This window comes from Centroberyx gerrardi, chromosome 2 (genome assembly GCF_048128805.1).
Source record: "Centroberyx gerrardi isolate f3 chromosome 2, fCenGer3.hap1.cur.20231027, whole genome shotgun sequence".
Lineage (NCBI taxonomy): Eukaryota > Metazoa > Chordata > Actinopteri > Beryciformes > Berycidae > Centroberyx > Centroberyx gerrardi.
In genome coordinates, this window is record NC_135998.1 from 35,708,355 (window position 1) to 35,734,464 (window position 26,110).

The following is a 26,110-nucleotide window of genomic DNA, read 5'->3' on the forward strand; positions in this document are numbered from 1 at the left end:
GGGGCAACAAGACAAATGATCCTAGGACTTTGATGTTTTAGGGAAACCAGTAGACCTACTTTCTACCATCAAGAACTGACAACTGAACGGATTAACCTCAGTGCCACAGAGAAGCTTTTCTTGAAACCTCCAACTCTTCATTCGTTTTACCCTGGACCAGACCATTTCTCAAAATAAATGGGTCTGAGGCCTGTTTCTAGTTGGTTCTACTCAAATTTGGGTCCCAGGTTATCCTGGGACTGTCATGGTCTTTCTAGAGTTGCAGGAGTGCACTGTGGCTCTTACCCTTGAACTACTTACTACTGAATGCTTCTAATAGTAATCTATGAATCGAAGCTTATTCTACTGTTGCACTCATTGTAAGTCACTCTGGATAAAAGCGTCAGCCAAATGCCTAAATTGTAATTGTAAATAAATCCACCTCAGTACGGCCAATATGCAATGGAGGAAGCACAAGCCCTGTTTTGTTCTCCTTGGCCGTTTACTAAACAGTGGGTTGGAAACCAAAATGGGTTGCGAGCCTGTTTCTGGTGGGTCCTTCAATTTGCTTATTTCCTAGGGTGGGATACATTCACTAAATTACAGTCCCAAGCTTAAATGTATTGTGGCCCTATTTCTATTATGGACTGGACTAAGACAAAGTCAGGGCCAAGATTCTGCTTCAGATGAAAGAAACTCATCTCTCTGTTCTTTCACACTGCTTTTCAGACTATGGGCTGGGACCCCAAAAAAGGGTTTCGAACCCCTGCTTTTGTGGTCAGACTGTTGGCAAGAACATTGCTGTGCCACCATGAAATGGTAGATGTGCTGTTTGCGAGCTGTAGTGCTGTACCAATAGTGTTGTAGCAATAGGTAGCCCATTTAATGCTAGTTTGTGATCTGCTGCTGATAGGCAGTGTTGCCCAAAAGTCCAGCTGCAGCCAACGTTTCCACGCCGACAAAGAAACAATGTGAACCGTGGTCCTCATTGGCCGACATTTGTCTAGTGGTAGAAAATGGACTCCCAGTTTCTTGAGCTTCTGGCGGTGTGTACACATGGTTAGCCCTAAGCACAGGACTATGGGCCTTTCTGATGGATCTTGGGCTGAAAAAAGTTTAAGAATCCGTGGCACCAAGTCAATCTCATTGCCCTCAAGGTCCCACTTTTGACAAAATCACACACGTCCTTCTCTTGTTTGTCTCGTAAGTGTATTGTTTCTCAATTTATGGTCTGGGAACCAAATAAAAGGTTGAAGAAGCCCTGTGCTTCCTGTCGTCTTGGCCCTAGGCACAGTGTGACAGGCTGAGCTTCAGCAGGCCCTCACTGTGCATCTTATAGAGGAGTTTGAACTCGGCAGGGAGCTGGTGGGACTCCTGCCATTTTGTGGTGAACTTGGTGCCCTTCTTGTCGTAGTAGTGGTACGGCAGCTCCTTGCCTGTATTGGGGTCCCAGCCGAAGGGCCAGAAGCCGTACAGATGGATCTGGTCGCACATGGAGGACGCCAGCGTGTACATCAGGATACCAGTGCTCAGACGCTTTGGCGACAGCTGCTTGGTTTTCCAGTAGCTGGTGAGTAGAAGTGAAAAGAATAATTATAATTTATGCATTCAAATTGTGGATTATACATAAGTCAATAACTTAAAGATGCATTTTACAAGATTTCTATTCAAAAATACACCCATATAAGCCTTACTATCTGGCTAAACACAGTGGGGCTTAATTGAGACGCTGTAGATTCACCCTGTTTGCCCAAATGAAATTCTGGTGTCAGTGCAGTCACTGGTGGGAAATCTCCACACTGGAAGTGACGAATCAAAACTTCAGAGTGAAATCCAAACTGTGAGCAATGAGCAGCGCTCCGTCCAGAGAAAGCTGGACTCACCAACGTTAGATCTTCTCCTCTCTAGTCTCTTTGGTTTTCTTTGGTATAAAGCATCACAGACCGGCCGCTTGGTGAACATGAGCTGCTGTGTGACGTTCACTGACCTCACTGTGCAGGAATTCTGGGTAGTGAAGTTCAACTAGTTTTCAAACAGTTAACTTTCGCTGCCATTTGGAGCCGCCAACATGTGAAGTTGCTCAGTGCAGCTTTAAAACACAACACTGCTTTGGCTTTGGGACAAAGACAGCTGAGGCTCCATCAGTTTTTTTTTCATCGGTTTTCTTTGGTATAAAGCATCACAGACCGGACGCTAGGTGAACATGTGCTGCTTACTGTGCAGTTTACTCACGTCACATTACAGGATTTCACATTATATTCTGTAGCCTCGCAAGCCAGATGGGTCTCTCTAGTTGATCACACTGCTAAAAAACTTCTGGCCTCCCTCCCAACAAAGGCAGCGGTGGAGTGTGGCCGCATTGGCCCTATACCGTAACCATATCTTCTATTATTTCAGAATTTAAGGGCATAAATGCATAAAAGAAGCACAGATAACTGCACTAAAGGCTTTTGTCGGAGGAGATGATGTTTTTCTTCTTCCTACACTGTAACACTGTTTGCCAGCTAACTTTGTGATTTCCTAGACAACAGCACTTGCACTGAGCCTACGCCATATGACTCACTCTAACTGGTTTGAGCATTTAGCATGATGCAAGGAGGCAACGGCCCTCAGTGAAATCACTCTCAGGGAGAAGGATGCTGGGAGGCTAAGATTTCTGGGTAAGGAAGTCTTTCAACCGGTTCCCTCACGATTTGGAGCCACCAAAATGCAAAGTTGCTCCATGTAGCTTTATATGGATGATTTTACCAATTTTCAGTTAAGAATCTCAATCTCAAACATATATCTCTGATCTCATCAAGTTTATTGGATGTTTCTTGATCATAGAGTTGCAGAGAGGTAGGAAATGAGATATTGTCAATTTTATTCAAAGATAATAGCGCTCATATCTGTCTGTACGGATCCCTGAACTAATACAGGATCCCTACTCTCAGAACTGCTTGGTTTTACAGTGGATGATAGGGACCAGATAGTGTTTTTAGTTTTTAGCCTCTATCTGTAACACTGTGTGTCCATCAGGATCCCCATGCTTAGGCACTCTGGGGGGAGCAGCTTGAATTCCCAAAACCCGGTGGGTAGAAATCAGAAAAATTATGTTAATTCTAATATTATATTCATTTTAAATTATCGCTTATATTACAGATTTTCAATTAAAATCATGATTAATGTAATAATGAATAAATTAGTCAATCAATCAACCAAGTAATAAATCTGAATCTGAATTTTAAATTAATTACTTTAATCAGTAAATTACACTCCAGTAGTTGGGTAATAAAGAAAGGGGAAAAACGTGGCAAATTATTAATTTAAAATGACCAATAAATCAATCAAATTGACAAATCTTCCAGTATTTGTAAGATCACAGAACAACTGAACGTAGGTTTTCTCAGATAGATATGTTAGTTCGACCGAGTATCAATTAAAACGATAAATAAATCAATTATCACCATTTTACATATCTTGGTCTTGCAGAAGCTGGGAGGTGGCAGATGGTATTCGTTTACCTTTAACAATAAATAACCATCTGTAATATTCTGTCAGGTCTGCTTGCATGTGTCTGGCTATTCGTGTGTGTGTGTGTGTGTGTGTGTGTGTGTGTGTGTGTGTGTGTGTGTGTGTGTGGTCGCGTGTGCGTATACAACTGTGTACCTGCCCTTGTGTGTCTATGCACATTCTCCATTCCCTTCCTCCCACCTGCATTAAGTAGAAAACCAATTTGACCACTGAAGCTTTTATCAAGCCGTCCTGCGCGGCGGCATTAGGAGGGAAACTCTCCAAATTGGCCTCAACAAAAGCCACTCCAGGTGTCCTTAAGGTGCTCAACGCCTTCTGAGCTTCTTAAACGTGGTAATTCTTCCAGAGCAGGTAGATTTAATGGGATTGGTGAAGATTACTGTACTACTAGCCTATTCGACTGGTACAACGGTAAGCACCAGGCTTAAATCCCTCCTCACACACACACAAACACACGCACAGCTGTCAGACACACCACACACACACACACACACACACACACACACACAGTTACAACTCTGTGCCATACCTTTCACAAAATAGCTCTTTCGTTATAATCCGGCTTTGGAGCCTAAATCTCCTCCTTGCCATATAGACCTACCCCACAGCTCAGTACAATACAGCCACATGTTAGACTACACACACACAGGAGAGGGATACACACCGACATACAAAGCACACAGGCACCGACAGGCAGACAGACAGACAGGCAGACAGGCAGACAGACAGACAGGCAGAGAGACAGACAGACAGACAGACAGGCAGACAGACAGACAGGCAGAGAGACAGACAGACAGACAGGCAGAGAGACAGACAGACAGACAGACAGATTCTGACACATACAACACAAAGAGACGAGTCGACTTTGCACCGATAAAATTACCTCATTTTTACCTGGTTAAAATGTTTCTTATTTGATGTACTACTGTTCACCTTACTTGATATACTGCATGAATACTGTTTGTCTTACTTGTTGATGTACTGCATGAGTACTGTATATCTTACTTGTTGATGTACTGCATGAGTACTGTATATCTTACTTGTTGATGTACTGCATGAGTATTGTATATCTTACTTGTTGATGTACTGCATGAGTACTGTTTATCTTACTTGTTGATGTACTGCATGAGTACTGTTTATCTTACTTGTTGATGTACTGCATGAGTACTGTTGATGTACTGCATGAGTACTGTTTATCTTACTTGTTGATGTTCTGCATGAGTACTGTATATCTTACTTGTTGATGTTCTGCATGAGTACTGTATATCTTACTTGTTGATGTACTGCACTTAGTACTGTTTATCTTACTTGTTGATGTTCTGCATGAGTACTGTTTATCTTACTTGTTGATGAACTGCATGAGTACTGTTGATGTACTGCATGAATACTGTATATCTTACTTGTTGATGTACTGCATGAGTACTGTTTATCTTACTTGTTGATGTACTGCATGAGTACTGTTGATGTACTGCATGAGTACTGTTTATCTTACTTGTTGATGAACTGCATGAGTACTGTATATCTTACTTGTTGATGTACTGCATGAGTACTGTTGATGTACTGCATGAGTACTGTTTATCTTACTTGATGTACTGCATGAGTACTGTTGATGTACTGCATGAGTACTGTTTATCTTACTTGTTGATGAACTGCATGAGTACTGTATATCTTACTTGTTGATGTACTGCACTTAGTACTGTATATCTTACTTGTTGATGAACTGCATGAGTACTGTATATCTTACTTGTTGATGTACTGCATGAGTACTGTATATCTTACTTGTTGATGTACTGCATGATGTTTCCTGGCCAGGCCAGCTGGACCTTCAGCTGGCCCCGGTGTTCCACGAAGAAGTCCACCAGCGTCCGCGTCACGGTGGCCGACGTATGGAAGAAAAACGCCGGGATCCAGAGGATGGCGCCGTCCAGCTTCTTCAGACTCAGGAAGAAGTTATTCCTGTCCTGGACGGTCAGTAAATTGTTGTAGTATTTCTCCAGGATACTGGGGTTAAACGTCGTCATGTTGGTCCGCCGCCCGACGTCCTTCTTGAAGATCTCCGTCGGCGCAAAGTTGCAGCGGAACACAAAGTCAAACTTCTCGATCTGCGGGCCGCAGCGCGACCCCGTGAGGATGCCGCTGTTCCCGACGACGGCGCAGACGTTGTAGTGTTTGTTGAGGATGGGCGAGGCGTCGGGGAGGAGGGAGCGGAAGTTCTCGCCGATGGAGAAGACGTACTTGTGGCTGGAGTAGTCGTAGTGCATCAGCTGGCCGATGCGGACGGAGCCGCGCGTCAGTGAGAAGTTGTGGGGGATGTCTATGTACTGGGAGATCTCCGTCCTGGAAGACAGACAGGAAGACATGTCTGTTTATCAGCAGGTTGAGAGGTAGACTGGTTAAAGTCTGTTTGCAAAAACGGTGCTCATTGTAGTCAAGGGGATAAACGTGTGAAAAAAGGAAGCTAAGGCACTCTTCTTTTGTGTGCAAAAGTTAAAAAAGCCTTTATTTTTCTATGGCTAGCCTGCATGTTTCAGCACAGGGGAAACCTCGGCCAAAACATGCAGGGTCGACTAAAATAAAATGTCAGTGCAATTGTAATAATCAAAAACAATGGATTAGAGGTTTCAGCTGATGAATACCGAACAGATCTGATGAGCTAAGCACAATAAAACCAACTGATAGCTTTGTTATTCTGGATTTGACTTCTCTCATATACTGAATACAATCTATTAAACACTGATGATTATGATGACTGTTAGGATGATGACTGCCATAATACATTCATATATCAATGTATTAGCATGAAGATTATACAATTCTCAATATTCTCAATCGGCATTAAACATTACTAGGACGCAGAGTAATGGTTGGGGTAAGTGTGTGTGTGTGGGTGTGTGTGTGTGGGTGTGGAGGTGCACTGACATGACGTTGATGTTGAGGAGAAAACATAAATGCAAATTTATTCTTCTTGGTCATTTACTGTAGGCTGTGTTGAGTTTGTTTCTTGACTTTTGAGCCTTTGAAAAGTGATAAAACCACATTGTCAAAAATACATCAGTGTGAAAGGAAGCCTTCCTTTCATCATCATTTTCATTTCCTGATGCTCTCTCTTCAAAAACAAGTACAGATTGTGTACAGTCCCACAGCAGTCTCAAGTCAAGTCTTGCACACAGCGAGTCTAAATCAAGTGTTAAGTCTCAAATTTTTCTACTCGAGTCAAGTCACTGGTCTCGAGTCCACAGCTCCGCTGCTAGCTGCACATGATGTCTACTATCACTCAACATAGTGTACGCTAAAGTGTTAGCATGGAGCTACTATCACTCAACATAGTGTACGCTAAAGTGTTAGCATGGAGCTACTATCACTCAACATAGTGTACGCTAAAGTGTTAGCATGGAGCTACTATCACTCAACATAGTGTACGCTAAAGTGTTAGCGTGGAGCTACTATCACTCAACATAGTGTACGCTTAAGTGTTAGCATGGAGCTACTATCACTCAACATAGTGTACGCTAAAGTGTTAGCATGGAGCTACTATCACTCAACATAGTGTACGCTTAAGTGTTAGCATGGAGCTACTATCACTCAACATAGTGTACGCTAAAGTGTTAGCATGGAGCTACTATCACTCAACATAGTTTATGCTAAAGTGTTAGCATGGAGCACCAGAGCCAATGAATTACCGGGAACAAATGGATGGTTTTGGTGTCTATGTTCTCATCACTTAACAGCCAAGTTGACGAACAGACAAATCTCCCAAAAATGTGTGTGTTTTCCTTTAACCTGTAGGAAGCAGCCTACTGGTCATGGCTGCTGTTGTTGCTGTGAGACGACTGAAAACCTGTTGCAGTGCAGCGCTCTTTTTGCTACAAAAAAAAAAAAAAAAAGTACAATAATGTAAGTGCTAAAAGCATGCTAACCTTTCAGCACTGTCGGGAACATGCAACAGAGACAGTGTGTGTGTGTTTCTGTGTGTGTGTGTGTGTGTGTGTGTGTGTGTGTGTGTGTGTGTAGCCTACCTCTGCTGTACAAAAGCTGTCCTGTTGTACCTCCATTTAGAGGAGTTCTCCTGGAGGCCCTCGTTCAGAGCGTTAGTCAGAGGAGTGAAAGCCGGATCCAGATACTTCATCGCCAGCTGGGAGCTGCGAGGAGGAGGAGGAGGAGGAGGAAGAGGAGGAGGACACAGGGAGGTTAGAGACGAGGAGGAGGACAAAGGCTGAATTCACACAGGAACAGAAGAAAATCTGATATTTCACCTCTTTCTCACATGGATCATATCTTTTTTTATGGCTGTCTAAACAAGTAAAACAAGTAAAATCATCGGAATGAATCAGATTCTCCTGTTTAGACAATCATGAAAGATCAGATATGAACAAACACAAAGAGTTAAAAATCTGATTTGCGATCACTTTGCTTTATAATCCCTTATTCCAGTGTAATAACATGTATTAACCAAGGGGAAACTATTGTAAGTACACAATAATATTGTATTAGTACTTCCTGAATATACATTATATTTTCCCCATTACATACACAAGGGTGTAACAACATAATGGAAGTAGCTTACAAATTGTACTACCATGATGCATATTGTGTATTTTCATTAAATACTAACAGTATTAATGTGTACTTACAATACCTTTTCATATGTTAATACACAGGTTAATACACTGTAACAAGGCCACTAGAAAGTAAGGTGTGACCTCAGAAAAAGGCTTCATACACACTTGCACAAAATGTTTTGAGAAGCATTTCAGCTCTTTTAAAACGTTAAGAGTTGCAAAAACATTTAGGACTTGGTTTCAGTAATATTTTAAAAACCATCAAAGGGGTTTTACTGTGGTTTGAGTACAGTGAACGGTTATTTACTGTACTCAGAACTAAACTTTTTAAAATGTGCAAGTGTTTAAGGAGCCAAACGGTAAAAAATCTTCTGTTCCTTTATGAAGCCAGCCGTAGTGAAGAGGACACAGAGAAATATTATATTTTCATTTACACTATCAGCTCAGTGTAAATGCAGACTTTGAGCCTCTCTCCTAGACATGGATCTAGTTTAGTCTCGACTGAAATGATCCCAGTGGAGATCTGCACTGGGAAACAGATGAGCAATGAAGCCAAAAAAAAAAAAAAAAGTCAATTTTATCAATAAATTTCATTTATTGTAGTATTGAAACTTACAATCTTCTTTTTCTCAAAACAACAGAACATGTCTGTCAGTGGGGTGAGATATTTCCCCTTGCTCCAACTGCAGTTTCTCTTATTTCAAGAATTTTAAAATTTTATTTAAAAATCGTCAACATCTTGAAATCACTGCGTTTCAAGAATTTTTGAAACATTTGAAACTGCATTAGAAATTGTAATTATCTCACCTCATTGGTAGATTTTTAGCTCTTATTGACTGAATACAAGACTAAAGTGCTTGCCTGTTTAATTTTCTCAGTGTTGATCTCCAGTGAGAGTATATTGAACCCAAGACTTCACTTCATCCACAGCTAGGAGTGAACCATGTACTCACTTATCTTACTGAACATCCTCTCATGTCTCTGTATGTTTTCCACACGCCGGCCTTTTGAGGGAAACCTTGACATTTTGAATTTTTGGAGTTTCTCTTTGCCAGGCTGTGGACTGATTTCTCGCTCCAGTCGGAGCAGCAGAGTCAATCCTATGACAGCGTATTAGGGCCATTGTAGGTGAATTTTGTTTTTACCGCAGCCGGGAAGAGAATGGGTAATATTCTGAGAAAAAACCCTGAATTTCTGAGATTAAAGTCAGAAATTTACGAGTAAAAAAAAATCTCAAATTTCTGAATTTCTGAAAAAAAATAATTTCTTCTTTTCTGATTGCTGATTTTTGTGTTTTACTTAATTTTTGACTTTAATCTCAGAAATTCTGAGATTTTTCTCAGAATATTACCCCCCTCAGAATTTCTGAGATTAAAGTCAGAAATTTACGAGAAAAAGACAAAACTAAGAAATTTGCAAGAAAAAACTCAGAAATTTACGAGAAAAAGACAAAACTCAGAAATTTGCAAGAAAAAACTCAGAAATTTGCGAGAAATTCTGAGATTAAAGTCAGAAAACAAAACGTTTTTTTTTTCATAAATTTCGAAATTCTGAGTTTTTTTCTCAGAATATTACCCCGCTCCCCCCGGCTGCAGTAAAAAAAATTCACCTACAATGGCCCAAATATCCCAAAATATTTCACGTCCCTCTCTCCCTTCTAAACCACACCTCACTCTCCCATATCTGCCTTCCTCTAATGTTCCTGTATTGCAGTAACCTTCCTTTCCTACCGCCTACCTTACCTTCCTTTCCTACCACCTACCTTACCTTCCTTTCCTACCACCTACCTTACCTTCCTTTCCTACCGCCTACCTTTTCCTCCTCTGCTCTTACTTCTTTCCCCAGCACTTGTTCTCTACCGTACATGATCACTCTACAGTCACAGGAATATTTGGTAACACTTCATCTTTATGTCTGGCTGACTGACGATAATATAATAAGATATAAATAAAAAGATTTTTCACACAATTATGGGTATCACAGTCACTTGATAGTAAGTTGATTATCAACATTGGACTCTCCAAATAAAGTGTGACCGAATATTTTATTACATCTATTGTCAGGGTGCTGTGACCTCTGACCTTCTTGCTATTGGTTGTAATGTTGGTGATCTAGGAATTAAAGTTTATTCTACAATTCCACTAATGATAGTGGAATAGCAGCCTCAGCTAAATTCCTAAAATGTAAATGTAACATTAGAGGAAAAACATTTCTACCTTCATCTTTCAGTTCTTAAAAATGACTTGTTAGCATTGATCAATGCTTACTGCTAGCTGCGAGCTAATAAGCTAGCCTGGGGCTACCTGTAATAATCATTTGCAATGAGGAACGCTAACATGCTAACACTTTTTTTTGTTAACTGAAGTAACAATACAGATTTCCCCCTAACATTGTGTCAAGTGCCTGGTGAAGAAAGACTAAAAGTCAAGATGTCAAGGTGTCAGTTCAGGAAAAACTGGCTCAAACCGTATTTTCAAATATTTTTTAATGTTTGTTTTATCCTGCATGAAGTACCAGGTGGGTGGGGTTTACGGCATCAGGACAATTCAGACAGCGTCAACCTGTCCATCAAGCCTGGACTCATGACATTTGGTGAAATGAGCACAATGTCTAAAATGTAAATACGTGGAAAAATGAGAAATGTGTTTGAATTAGCTGGAGGTTCAACTCCCAACTCACGACAACAAGCTTTCATTTATTGAACCAAGAGCAAAACCTGAAGCTAACTTGAAGCAAACTGTTTCAGTTGCTAAACTGAAGCGTTAGCTAACCTCGTCATGTGACCAACAGGTGAAAATGTCCAGTCCAATTCCTGCTGTTGGACCAGAATCCTTTACTGGAGGAGGACCCTGATCTGATCTGGATTCCTGTCAGAAACATGGAAGCTGAGGTTCAGAGTTTGTGCTCATTTCACAAAATGGTCTGAGTTGTATCCATCACTGAGAAATACACTAAATTAATTAGATTGTCCTAAATGGCAAACTCCACCCATGTGGCAAAACAAACAATAAAAGGTTTAAAACAAACCATGAAAAGTATTTGTAGACAATATTTGACCCAGATGTGATGCAGTCAGAGCACCAGCTGCAGTATTTTGTTCTTGCACAATCCACCATCATCCACCATCATCCACCACCATCCACCATTATCCACCACTATCCACCATCATCCACCACCATCCACCATCATACACCATCCACCATCATCCACCATCATCCACCATCATTCACCACCATCCACCACCATCCACCACCATCCACCATCATCCACCATCTTCCACCACCATCCACCATCATCCACCATCTTCCACCACCATCCACCATCATCCACCATCTTCCACCACCATCCACCATCATCCACCATCTTCCACCACCATCCACCATCATCCACCATCATTCACCACCATCCACCATCATCCACCACCATCCACCACCATCCACCATTATCCACCACTATCCACCATCATCCACCACCATCCACCATCATACACCATCCACCATCATCCACCATCATCCACCACCATCCACCACCATCCACCACCATCCACCATCTTCCACCACCATCCACCATCATCCACCATCATCCACCATCATTCACCACCATCCACCACCATCCACCACCATCATCAACTACCATCCACCACCATCCACCATCATCCACCACCATCATCCACTACCATCCACCACCATCCACCATCTTCCACCACCATCCACCACCATCATCCACTACCATCCACCACCATCCACCATCATCTACCATCATCCACCACCATCATCAACTACCATCCACCATCGTCCACTATCATCTACCATCATCCACCACCATCCACCATCATCTACCATCATCCACAATCGTCCATCATCTACCATCATCCACCACCATCTTCTACCACCATCCACCACCATCATCCACCATCTTCTACCATCATCCACCACCATCATCCACCACCATCCGCCACCATCCACCATCACCCACCACCATCCACCACCATCCACCATCATCATCCACCATCATCCACCACCCTCCACCACCATCCATCATCATCCACCACCCTCCACCACCATCCACCACCATCATCAACCATCATCCACCACCATCCACCATCTTCTACCACCATCCACCACCATCATCTACCATCATCCACCACCATCATCAACTACCATCCACCATCATCTACCATCATCGACCACCATCCACCATCTTCCACCACCATCCACCACCATCATCCACTACCATCCACCATCGTCCACCATCATCTACCACCATCCACCACCATCCACCATCATCCACCACCATCCACCACCATCCACCACCATCCACCATCATCCACCACCATCCACCACCATCCACCATCAACCACCACCACCATCCACCATCATCCACCATCATCCACCATCATCCACCACCATCCACCACCATCCACCACCATCCACCATCAACCACCACCACCATCCACCATCATCCACCATCATCCACCACCATCCACCATCATCCACCATCATCCACCACCATCCACCACCATCCACCATCAACCACCACGACCACCATCCACCATCATCCACCATCATCCACCACCCTCCACCACCATCCACCATCATCATCCACCATCCACCATCATCCACCACCATCCACCACCATCCACCATCAACCACCACCACCACCATCCACCATCATCCACCATCATCCACCACCCTCCACCACCATCCACCATCATCCACCACCATCCACCATCATCCACCACCATCCACCATCATCCACCATCCACCATCATCCACTACCATCCACCATCATCCACCATCATCATCCACCATCCACCATCATCCACCACCATCCGCCATCATCCACCACCCTCCACCACCATCCACCATCATCCACCATCATCCACCACCCTCCACCACCATCCACCATCATCATCCACCATCCACCATCATCCACCACCCTCCACCACCATCCACCATCATCCACCATCCACCATCATCCACCACCCTCCACCATCCACCATCATCCACCATCATACACCACCATCCATCATCATCCACCATCATCCACCATCATCCACCACCCTCCACCACCATCCATCATCATCCACCATCCACCATCATCCACCACCATCCACCATCATTATCCACCATCCACCATCATCCACCATCATCCACCACCCTCCACCACCATCCATCATCATCCACCATCCACCATCATCCACCACCATCCACCATCATCCACCACCATCCACCATCATCCACCACCATCCACCCTCTCTGTAGACAGCAAGGCGTAGCTGCAGGTGTGGCAGTGAATCAGGAACAGCATGAAACAAGCTGCTTAGACAGAAACTCTGGAAACACTTCAGACACTGCAAAAAAAAATGACAAACTGGGCAAAGATTGATTTTTGATGATTTTATTTTCTATCCAGACTTATCAGCTTTACTTCAGGATATTTTTAGTCAGACTGTCTCACTGCACTGACAGATCATTTTGCTGATCGCAGTAAAATTCACTTGGTTCATGTCAGTGTTGCTTCTTTCTAGAAATCATCACAACACAGAGAAGTGAACCTTGAAACAAGAGACTAGTCTGAAGTTGAGCAGTAATTCAATATTATCGTTTATCATCTTTCAATACAATATTGTGATGAAATAATGACATTGAATTATGGTGATATACAATTTCTGTTGTCTAAATTAATGATACAAATAATTTACTAATTAAAATCTCACAAAATCAGATCTGAAATTAGAGAATCATATATATATTATTATTAGGTTATCATTAGGGAATAGTTTTATCCTATTTGCAATGAACATCAATTTGATAATTTAACATTTGATTCTGATTTGAGTTTTTAGCAGACATTGTTATATATCAATGTTGGAATAAATTAATTGGATTATCGTGATATTAATCTTTTCCAGATCACCCAGCCTCATTTTTAACACAGTCTGCTTCATTTAAAGCAAATGGAAACAAGTTACATTTTCCTGAAAAACCAGTAAAACTCTGCAGCTGCAGTGAGATTGTTTCACTAAAAACATCCTGACGTAAAGTTGATGAGTCTGGATACGAAATAAAATCCCTTGCCAAATTTGTCATTATTTTTTGTACAAGTATACACATTAATCAATAATCACAACGACCATCTTCATGATAGGTGGCGTGAGATAATCTCCTGTGTTCCCAATGCAGTTTCACTTGTTTCTACGATTTCTTCGGTCAAAATCTTAAAGTAGACGGATCGCTCTGCTTGTTTCACTTTCACTTGATTAAAAAACAAAATCCTAGAAACAAGTGAAGCTGCATCGGGAATGAGGGAAAATACAACAACTCTGTTCATTACACGTCCATCTTAACAAGTCATTTAGTCTCATATTCAGCCTTCAAATCTTATTTTTCTTAAACCAAGAGAAACATTCTGCAGTGAGGAGAGATAACTCCACTTGTCTCCAATGCAGCTTCACTTGTTTCAGGGATTTTCTAGAAATGAGTGTCAGTCTGTTGAAACCAGTCAGAATAAGAAAGAAAATGACACCTGATTCTACTAAATTCTTCAAACAAGTTGATTTGTATTGGAAACAAGTGAACTTATCAAACCTCACTGGCAGATTTTTTCACTTGTTTTAAGAAAATTACGATTTTAGGACTCAATAATAGACTGAATGACTTTTTTGCAGTGTACTTCGCGGCGATTGACCGCTGTGTGTATGAAATCTTTCCAAAGTGTTTCCATGATATCGAAGCCCTTATCCCAGGCTGTTCCAGGTTTAATCCCACATCATGGCAGTGCATCAGAGAAGAATCAGCGCCTCAGACCGATGTCGCTGCTTTGTGTCTCGTATTCGACACAAACGGCGTGCGGTTGCTGCTGGGTTTCAGTTGCTTGGCCAATACAGCTGAAGCAGAAGCTGGCTGATGCTTTTTTTTTTTTTTTTTTTTTTTTTTTTAGAAAGAAAGGGGTTTGCTGCTTAATCGAACCACTGCCATAAATCATATAATCATCAACAGCGGCAAAAAATAAGCACTGTTTTTTGCCCAATATCAAAAACCAAAAAGAAAGAGCAGATAGATAGATAGATAGATAGATAGATAGATAGATAGATAGATAGAGAAAAAGTAGGAATACGAAGAAGAAAAAAGAAGAAGACAGACTACTGGGGAGAGACAAAGAAGAAGAATAACAATACAAAAGAAAGACGAGAACTGAGTAGAATATCAAGAAGAAGAGGAAGGAGAAAAGGAAAAGAAATTAAGAAGAAGAAGAAGAAGAACAGCACATCGTTGTGTGTTTTTCTAGAGAGAAAACAGGTCAGCACTCTTTATTCACCTCAGGTCGGGTTTGCGAGGCGGCCTCTCGCTGCAGGAGGAACGTGAAACAAAACACTCACTCTGGTCTTTACATTGCAAACACTGGACTTTAAACATGATGCAACACCAACGGCTTTGAAAACACATTCAAATAGCAAATCCTAAACATTATCTGTGGAGGAACTGGCCTGTGATGTAGGCAGCAATTAAAATAACTCAGTGATTCCTTACAGAGGTGTGACCAAGTCAACTCTGCTCAAGTCCCAAGTCAGTCTCAAGTCTTGAGGCACAAGTCTCAAGTCAAGTCTGAAGTCTAAATGTAGATATCAAGTCAAGTCCAAGTCATTAATATCAAGTCCCAAGTCTAAATGTAGATTATCAAGTCAAGTCCAAGTCATTAATATCAAGTCTCAAGTCTAAATGTAGAACAGCAAGTCAAGTCAGAACAAATCAAGAGTCCAGTATCAATTTAATATCTTAAAGAAAACTAAATATCTAGGACTGTTCAATGCAATATGGTTTTAATAGGATAAAAACTTGGTAAGAGCATCATGAGTTTGATTTCTATAATCAGTTTCAACTTCAATAAATTCAATCATTCCATACAAATTCAGAAAACAGAATTTAAATTCAGTCGTCCGCTGGAACAAATCTCATCACTTTCAATCTAAGTCATTTACACAAACACAAGATCTCAAGTCAAGACTTTAGAAACCTTTTCAAGTCATCAAAGTACAAGTCAGAGTCAAGTCCCAAGTCACCAGAACCCAAGTCAAGTAAAGTCTCAAGTCTTCTCTTCATGCATCAAGTCAAGTCTCAAGCAGTTAAAACTGTGACTCGAGTCCAAGTCATGTGACTCGAGTCCCCACCTCTGATTCCTTACTTGATAACTTTAGCTGTCCAGCAATTTTCTGAACAAAATGACAAAGTGCTGAAAAATAAAAAGGACCAAAACAAACATTTTAAGAAACAGTCAGCTGGCTCTGATGCTCAGTAAATTGAGGAATATACTAAACAAATTGACAACATCACTACAGCATAACAAAAACATCTGATCAGTTACATGCAAGTTCAGAAAAATTCGTTTTTAGTCGGTTAATGTACCTAACTACTAGAGGATTTAATCAGAATCAGTTTTATTAAAGTACGTTCATATATACAAGGAATTGGACTTGGTTTGCTCCTGTAGGTCATAGTAAATATGAAACAACACTAAATTGTAGTATATAAAAAAGTTAAAGTATAAATTTAGGGAATATGTCTTAATGAGGGCGCAAATAAAGAGGTAATATACAGGTATAGGTAGTATATAAGTAACTAAAAATAGAAATGCTCTGTTCTAAACAGTATGCACATGGTTTTCTGTTGGAGCCTGACTAACTGATGGGAAGCTATGGAAGTCAGTAGCAGAGTAAAATAATAATAATAATAATTGCAAAGAGAGAGATTATTGAACTGGGATCCAGAGCATAAATAGGAATAAATATGCAACTGTACAGCCACAGCAGAGTTCAGTGTATTGGTTATTTTACTCTGATATTTTGAATTCAGGCTTTAAAAATGCAACCACCGCTAGAGAAGATGTGAAGTAAATAAATAAAATACTAAAAAAACAACAAATACACCCAAACACAAATACACCTGACGTCATGTTTATCTTAAGTCCCTTATCTTAAGTTTTGGTGCTTCAAGCTGCAGCTGAACCAGAACCGGCACGAATCAAAGATGCAAAAACTAACAAATTACCCAGAATCACCGCTGCTGCCGATGATGCAGACCTACGACAAAACAGGAAGAAGCTGACAGCAGAGATTTATCCACAAGTAGCGTGTTTTTTTACATCTAACACACACACACACACATGTGCACACACACACACACACACACGTGCACACAGAGCGTAACCTTGGGCCGCTGCGACACCGACAGAGGTGGAAAATGATTACAGGCGCGAGGAAAACGAATGTGGCTCCTGAGCGGTAAATCAGAGCCAAGGACGGCTCCATCTGACCGGCTGTGTGTCCGGCAGCAGCTGTGTCAGCCTCACACACACACACACACACACACACACACACACCGGATCTACAGGAGTAGTTTAAAGTAGCGGACAGTCCCTTTCCTCCTGGTGCCGACATGTTCTAGGTGATCGGATCTGGATCAAAGACGCACTGAAGATCTGATCGTCCGAACCACCTCACAAAATACAATGAGTGTGTTTCCATGCACACTAAAAAAACATGGCTGAGATTTTCCCCTGTGATGATCGTGTTTGCTTCCTTGCATCTAAACAAAACGCTTTAGGTTTTAGGCATTTAGCTGATGCTCTTATCCAGAAGAGCAGCAAGGATTTCAGGACGCAGCAGGACACACGGCTGTTAGTGGGCACACTTTGGGTGTTTTGGGGATCGGACATGTGACCTTTCCGTTACGGGACGTTATCTAACCACTGTGTCATGTAAATGTCTTTGCTGTTGGTTGTAGTGTCGGTGATCCAGGAATTGAAGGTTTTTCTGCGGCTCCACTCACTGATAATCAATCAGGATAAGAGAGTCAGATAAATTACCTAATGGTAAACTACACTAAACTAAACTAAACTAAACTAAACTAAACTAAACTACCCACCGGAAATTAAACTCAAACATAACGGAAACTCCCAGAAAGCGACAGACAGTTTACCGCTATGTGGTTTTGGAAAAGTAAACGAAATGCTGTTAAGATAGGCAGTTTTACATATTTACAGAAAAATCTTTTGTTGTTTGTAGTGAAGAGAAGAGGCAGCAACATGGCGTCCAGAACGCGACCTCGACCCGCTGGAGGTCACCGCGGCGACAGATTGGCGAGTCTGAAAGACTCGTTAACATAGAAACTCAGACTCAGCAGCAAACAGATGAACCCCATCCCACCCTTCACTCTGTCTGCTGCAGTCTGGGAGAGAGAGGATGAGAGAGAGAGAGAGAGAGAGAGAGAGAGGAGAGAGGGAGAGAGAGACAGAGGAGAGAGAGAGATAGAGACAGAGAGAGAAAGAGAAAGAGAAAGAGAGACAGACAATGAGAGTGAGAGAAAAAGACAGAGTAGAGAGAGAGAGTAGGGGACGAGAGACAATAGAAAGAAAAGAGATGGAAGAGAGAGAGAGGATTGAGAAAGACACCACATAGGGAGAGAGAGAGAGAGAGAGAGAGAGAGCAGAAAGATGGTGGAAAGAGAGAGGACAGTGAGTGAGAGAGAGAGAGAGAGAGAGAGACAGAGCAGAAAGAGGGTGGAAAGAGAGAGGACAGTGAGTGTGAGAGAGAGAGAGAGAGAGAGAGAGAGAGACAGACAGACAGACAGACAGACAGACAATGGAGAGAGACAGGTAGAGACAGGGAGAGAGAGAGAGACAGAGGAAAGAGAGAGGATGGAGAAGAGATGAGAGGATGAGAGAGAGATAGAGAGAGACAGGAGACAATGGAGAGAGAGACAGTAGAGGGAGAGGAAAGAGAAAGAGGCTGGAAAGGTGAAGAGAGATAGAGACAGGGAGAGAGAGACAGAGAAAGAGAGAGACAATGGAGAGAGACAGAGAGAGAGAGACAGAGATAGAGAGACTAACAGAGAGAGAGGGAGAGAGAGAGAGAGCGACTAAGAGAGAGAGAGAGAGAGAGAGATAGGAGCTGTGTGTGAGTGAATGTGAATGTTCTATTCTAGTTCATCGCAGTGGGATTAAGTGACAGATGCCCTGTTTTCCTCCGGCCGGCTTCACTGCTGCCTCTGTTAACATCAACACACACACACACACACACACACACACACACACACACACACACACACACACACACCCTGTTCCTGCACAGGGAATACACACCAGGCTGACACTGAAATACACACAGTGGGACCGATATATATCAGGATGGATGGTGTCTTCTTATTATAAACTGGGTCTGTGCTCCTCTGATGTGTACGGAAGAGCACTAGGGCCAAATTTAGGTGATTTTTTTTTTTTTACCGCAGCCGGGGGAAGGGGGGAAATATTCTGAGAAACAACTCAGAAATTCTGAGATTAAAGTCAGAACTTTGCAAAATTGCAAAAAAAAAAAAAGTTTTTTTCTTGCAAATGCATGAGTTTTTTTCTCAGAATATTACCCCCCTCCCCCCAGCTGCAGTAAAAAAAAAAAAATTATTTGATTAATTATATATTTATTGCAGAATTGATCAATACTCCACTGGTTGATATGGGAAGACCTGAACCTGAACTGATTCTAATGAGACTTTTTAATCAGATTCTACACAGGTATGGATCAATATGTTTATTATTATTCGTAGTAGTAGTAGTAGTAGTAGTCTTAAGGGAAAATTATACGACTAATTTCCACCGTAGCCAGTGTGGTGCTTTGTTAACATGGCAGTAATAACAGAAGAAGTAGTGGTGTTTCCATTCTCTGAAGCTCATGTTCTGGAGATTTCTCACCGCAAACTCAGCGACATCTGGTGTCTTTATAATTGGGAGATGAGCTGTGGTACAGATGAACACATCTGAAGAGAGACAAGCTCCTCAGCTCGTCTCTCTTCCATCTGCTCCTTGTTGTCTTCACTAACCGGATACAGGAGGAAACACCAAGCGGCCAATCACAGCTCGCCTTGTGCCGCCTGACGCTCAGTTACATTTTTAGAGAGGAGCAGTAAGATACAGGGTCAGTCTGACGCAGAAGTATAATTTATCCTTAAGTAGTAGTAAAAGTAGTAGTATTAGTAGCAGTAGCAGTAGCAGTAGTAGAATTAGTACTAATATCAGTAATAGTAGCAGCAGCAGTACCAGCATTAATAGTAGCAGTAGCAGAAGCAGTTGTAGTAGTAATAGTAGTAGTAGTAGTAGTAGTAGTAGTAGTAGTAGTAGTAGTAGTAGCAGTAGTAGTGGCAGTAGTAGTAGTATCAGTACTACTAGTATCAGTAATAGTAGCAGCAGTAGTACTAGCAGCAGTAGTAGTAGTAGTAGTAGCAGTAGTAATAGTAGCAATAGCAGTAGTAGTAGCAGTAGTAGTAATAGTAGTAGTAGTAGTAGTAGTAGTAGTAGTAGTAGTAGTAGCAGCAGCAGTAGTAGTGGCAGTAGTAGTAGTATCAGTACTACTAGTATCAGTAATAGTAGCAGCAGTAGTACTAGCAGTAGCAGTAGTAGTAGTAATAGTAGCAGTAGCAGTAGTAGTAGTAGTAGTAGTAGTAATAGTAGCAGTAGCAGTAGTAGTAGCAGTAGTAGTAATAGTAGTAGTAGTATCAGTAGTAGAAGTAGTATAGTATCAGTAATAGTAGCAGCAGTAGTAGTAGCAGTAGTAATAGTAATAGTAGCAGTAGTAGTAGTAATAGTAGCAGTAGTAATAGTAGCAGTAGTAGTAGCAGTAGTAGTAATAGTAGTAGTAGTATCAGTAGTAGAAGTAGTATAGTATCAGTAACAGTAGCAGCAGTAGTAGTAATAGTAGCAGTAGTAGTAGCAGTAGTAGTAATATTAGTAGTAGTATCAGTAGTAGAAGTAGTATAGGATCAGTAACAGTAGTAGCAGTATTAGGTCAGACTCTAAGATATTGTACTTGACACAGATGATCAGTTATCAGCAGCTTCAGTATCTGTGCTGCCTTCAACAGACACTGAATAACGATGCAGGCTACGTATGCTAAAGCTATGCTATGTGCTGTATAGGTGTATTTTTTGTGACTGCGCCAAAATTAAGGAAAAATAATAAATTGTAATTTAAGTTACCATTTAAAATGATTGACCAACACAGTGGAACCTACAGTATTTTACTACATACACCCCCAGATAACGGTGAAACATTAATACGAGCCAGCAGCAAAATGGTAGATTTTGTCTTTTGGCTGGCACAGCATCAGTCCTACTAGCCACTTTGCCCAGAAACCATCCAGTTATCGATCACTACTTTCTATTCTAAAACCTACTTTGGCTGCAAAGAAATTAAATTGACTGGTGAATTTCTGAATCATCAAAGAACTGACCGGCCGGTTCACAGAAAAAGATGAATGAACGGTCTGATAATAAACAGAACTGGGCTGATCTGTGATGAGGCAGATGTGCACTGCTGCTGCTGCTGCTGCTGCTGAGCCTCATCCAGATGTCGCAGTATAATCCAATACAATATCTGAAGGAACATTTCCACTTGTTCAGATTACCACCAAACACTAGATAAATACTGGTAAATATTGTCTGTGGCTGGTAAGTTAGTCCGCTCTGCAGGTAAGCAGCCATCATTTAGAGTCCTAAACATCTAGTTGGCTGCTAAAATAATGAATGTGGCTGGTAAGTTAATTCACTGTACAGGAAATGTTGTGTAGCCTCAAACAACGCAGGTGTGGAGAAATTCTCGTTATAAATCATGGGAGATAACGAGACCTTGCTGAGGCAAAAACAGCTCTGATTGGCTGTGAGTTTGAAACAGGATTCTCCCACAATCCCCTGGAAACTTCTGGCACCGCTAGTTTGTTTTTCTGCACACGTTAGAATGAGTTTCCATCGTTCCATCAACACTAGCTACTTCACAGAGTAAATCAGAGTTCATATACAAACTGTTTTGAATCAAGACGATTTTTTTACAAACTGATTTTTGAATCAAGACGTTTTGCTCATTATTGATGAAACCTTTACAGTTTCTCAGCTTGGAGACTCTGCTGAACAACAGGGATGTAATGCTGTTTACCAGCAGGCCATGGTAAACACTAAAAGACAGGGGGAAAACAGTGGTGGAAAATGAGTTTTGGTGCTCATAGAACAATGGGAAAAGTAGAAAAAAGAAGTCCAAAACAGGGACTCTACTGATGTTGTGAAGTGAAGAAGAGGAAGGCTAAGGAGTGATTTGAAACGTCTTCATTAGCTAAACCAACAACCACTACTTCATGACACTGAGGCCACATCCACACTAATGCGTTTTCCTTTTAAAGCGCATAACTTTTGCTACGTTTTCGCCTAGCGTCCACGCTACTCCCCTAAAACGGAGACTTTTTAAAAACGCTGCTGACCCCGTTTCAGTTCGAAAACTCCGGGATTGCGTTTTAGTCCGGACGGGCGGAAACGGAGACTTTTGAAAACGATGACGCAGACGCCCACGTTCGCTTCCTGATTGGGTCTTATCGGTCACGACGTCCGCCTCGACCGCCTTATACTCGTGTGTTACTTTCAGTAACAGTTCCACCTCGTCGTCGGTCCAAGCAAAGAAATCTCTGGTCGTACTTTTCACCGTTGCTGTTCTTCCTCTGTAGTATTTCCTGTAACTAAGCAACCAACCACAGAGTAGACAATCTGCTTCCTGTTTACACCGGCACACGCATGCCCAGTGTACGTGAATGGTCATGTGATATGCGTTTTCAGGCGTGTTCGTATGGACGGAGATTATTTCTGAAACGCTCGTGTGGACGGAGATCGTTTTAAATCGCCATTTTAAAATGAAAACGTATTAGTGTGGATGTGGCCTGAGGCACCTCTATGGTTGTGTCTCTCTGCTGCAGTGCATTCTGGTCTCTCTCCTGCTCCTGTCGGTGGAGAAACTGGTCTCTCTCCTCTTCTACGATGGATTTCTCCCTGTATGATTGTTGAACGTCTCTTGGTGCAAAATGGCGGCTCTAGAAAGAAGCCCTCGCTCTTTGATTCTGAGGGACTGAATATTTTCAAAGATACGTTTTTCTCCACCTGGTCCAGCTTCATTTATTTCCTCCAAAATCTCAAAATCCTGTGTACTGATTAGCTGCATGTTTAGAGAAGATATGCTTTATTGTCCCTGTGGGGAAATTTGTCTTGGGATACAAAAGTGCTGTTTCCTCACCAAGTCCTAATAAATTGAAAAACAGAAAGTAAAAAAAATAAAATAAAATCATAGTTCCTCCAGATAGATCTACATCTCTGTTGATCCTCAAGAAACTCCTCAAGGATTGTTTTTACTTTTGGAGCCACATGTTTACAGTTCATCTCCTATTTTGGTCTTGAATATGATTCGATTTGCTCCGGTGCACTGGTCCTGGTCTTGAACTTGATTTGGACTCATCTGTATCTCTACAGCCCTGCCTACATGTAGGGCCAGGCGATAATTAAATATTATGGTTTATCATCTTTCAGTAGAATTATATGGTGATGATATACTGATTTTGGGAAATCATGACATTCTGCTGTCTGAACTGATGAGAACAAGCCAATTTTATTTAAAAACTCTGACAAAATGAGTTTTGGTAAGAATATTATTTGAAAATGTCAGTTTTGTTTGACATCACACCTAACATTACCATTCAGTTCAATGGGATGAACTTTAATTTGTTTATTTAACATCTGACTTTGCATACGTGAGCCATATCGTGATATAAAGCCTATCGATATCGAAAAATATTGTGATTTAATCTGTATCGCCCAGCCGCTGCCTGCAGCCTGTCAAACCAAAACAAAACTAAACAATCAGACACTTGGCTTTATTCTGATTTTTTATGGGTTATCAGCCAACGGATGCTGACTGCCAAACACTGCATGGAAAACACAATGAATATAAAGAGACGCCTCCTGGTTCCTGATGTTGATGAACTGACCTCAGTAGTAAAGTGCTGCAGATTGCTGTGGGCTCTCAGGCCGGATGCAGCAGAGAGGCCTTCCTCCCATCTGTGTCGCACAAAATCTACCTCACACCGTCCTGAGCTACTGTACAAGTGTTTCAGTTGGCCCAGGGATTATTTTTAACATTCCTGATCTGATCTCATTACATTTTTCTGCCCTACCAGCACAAACGGGTGAGATACAACTGAAATAAAAGCCACCAATAAGATGATAAGCTTTTGTTAGTAAGTTCTTATGATGGCTCTGTAACTGTTACTGTGGACTTAATGCAAAACGCCTCATTATTCAAAATGAGAAACAAATGCATCACCTCTACTACCCTGGCAATGCAAAGAGAAGAAACGCCTGAAATAAAAAAAACACACCAACAAGACTGATTGTTATATTACTAAGTTATCATGACTGCTGTTTAACATCAGTTCATGTGGATATAAAGCATAACACAGAGACACATCATTCAGAACCAGCATCTGATCCCCTGCATCCCCACTCCAGGCTGGACTCACCGAAAGCCGGCGTGGAACATGTACATCCTGGGTCCTCCATTAGGTCCGTATCTGGGGGTGCTGAGCAGGAAGTCCTTCTTGATGGACACGTAGCTGATGAGGGACAGGATGAGCAGAGCCACGCTGAACATGATGAGCCCCAGGGCGCTGGCGATCCGCACCATCCTGCCTCTCTGCTGGCATCCCCCCCGGACCAGAGGATTACTAACCAGGCAGGAGGAGGAGGAGGAGGAGGAGGAGAGAGCAAGGACCCAGGTGCACCGCATCAGCGGCCGGACGAGCGCGGAGACGCGGAGACGCAACGCATCTATCAGAGTCCATGTATGAAGAGACTGGGAAGGAAGAGCGGTCGCGTTTATACGTTTTTGCAGGCATGTAGTGTAGTGTTACAGCGTGTTTCATAACCCGAATGAGACGCAAAGAGGCGGCGACGCATCCGCGGCAAAACGAGCGCAGAGACGCAGAGTCCGGAGCGGCGAGGAGGACGCGCGCACACAGCGCCTTTAACGCGTTTGACGCATTTCACAGAGTCCATGAAGGCTGCACAGTCCATGTATGGAAAGAGACGGAAGGGGGGGAGGTCGCGTTTTTGCAGTCATGCTGTCTTGCATTACAGCCGGTTTCGTAACCTACATATGAGGCAACGAGGCGGCGACGCGTCAGCGGCAAACGGAGCGCAGAGACGCATGGAAGCGCGTTTGACGCATTTGACAGAGTCCACATACCCAGAGAGGCAGAAGGGAGGGGGGGGGGGGTTCTTCGGGGGGGCTTGCAGGGTCAAATTACAGCCGCTTTCATAACCTAAACGCTGGGAAATGAAGCGGCGGCGCGCGGCATCCTGCGGGGCTTTAGCAGAAGATGGAGGCGGCTGGTGGCTGCTGGTCTGAAGCAGCGGGAGTCTTCCTCTCCCTCTTCATCTCCATCCCCGGCGTCTCTCCTCGCCTCTCTTCCTGGATCCTCTCCTCTCTCCCTCCTCCAATCTAATTAATTAAGCGGGAGTGTTGCTTTAAGGAGACGCAGCTCCTATCGCCGTAATCAGATAAACAAACCAACATCCGAGGCGGAGCTTCGCTGATGGAGGAGAGAGGAGAGAGGAGAGAGGAGAGAGGAGGACGCACCGGCGCTCAGGCGGCCCGAGGCGGGGACTGGCATTACCCAGGTGCTGCCTCGCTTTCCTGCAAAACATCTCTGCTCTCTAGAAAAAACATGTGTGAAATGATCAAACACATCTGTCCTCTGCTTGGCTGTTCATTTTCCTAATAAAAAATCACTATAATATTAATGTACTGTTCCTACAGGGGCTTCTAGTGTGTGTAGTGAGTTTATTTTGACCTTATATGGCACTTTGTAATCGATTTTATCTCCTGTGGTATCATTATAATATTCCTATAATATTTTTACATGGACTTACAGTGTGTCCACGGTACTCAATATTGAGTAGCCTACTGTGACTTTATTGTACTTTATAGAATTTCTCTCTCCTATGGTATCACTGTAATATTCCTATAATATCCCTATAAGAGCTTATAATGTGTCTTTGGCAGTTAATGACTTCATGTAGCACATATTTGTTCTTCATCTTCTATGGTATCACTATAATATTCATATAATAAGTGCCTCTTTCCATACAGTTAATGTTGACATCATCACATATATGAACACATCTGTTATTATTAGTTCACCCTGA

At 42.2% G+C, this 26,110-nt stretch overlaps 1 protein-coding gene across 1 annotated transcript; it reads right to left on the minus strand.

Annotated features, from left to right (window-relative positions):
• Window positions 1–1,263: 1,263 nt before the first annotated feature.
• Window positions 1,264–24,587, minus strand: st8sia3 (ST8 alpha-N-acetyl-neuraminide alpha-2,8-sialyltransferase 3). Its single transcript, XM_071917581.2, has 4 exons — window positions 24,424–24,587; window positions 7,509–7,631; window positions 5,272–5,829; window positions 1,264–1,546 (listed from the first exon to the last, which is right to left on the minus strand). Exons 1-4 carry the CDS (start codon window positions 24,585–24,587, stop codon window positions 1,264–1,266), a joined length of 1,128 nt encoding a protein of 375 aa, XP_071773682.1.
• Window positions 24,588–26,110: the final 1,523 nt, after the last annotated feature.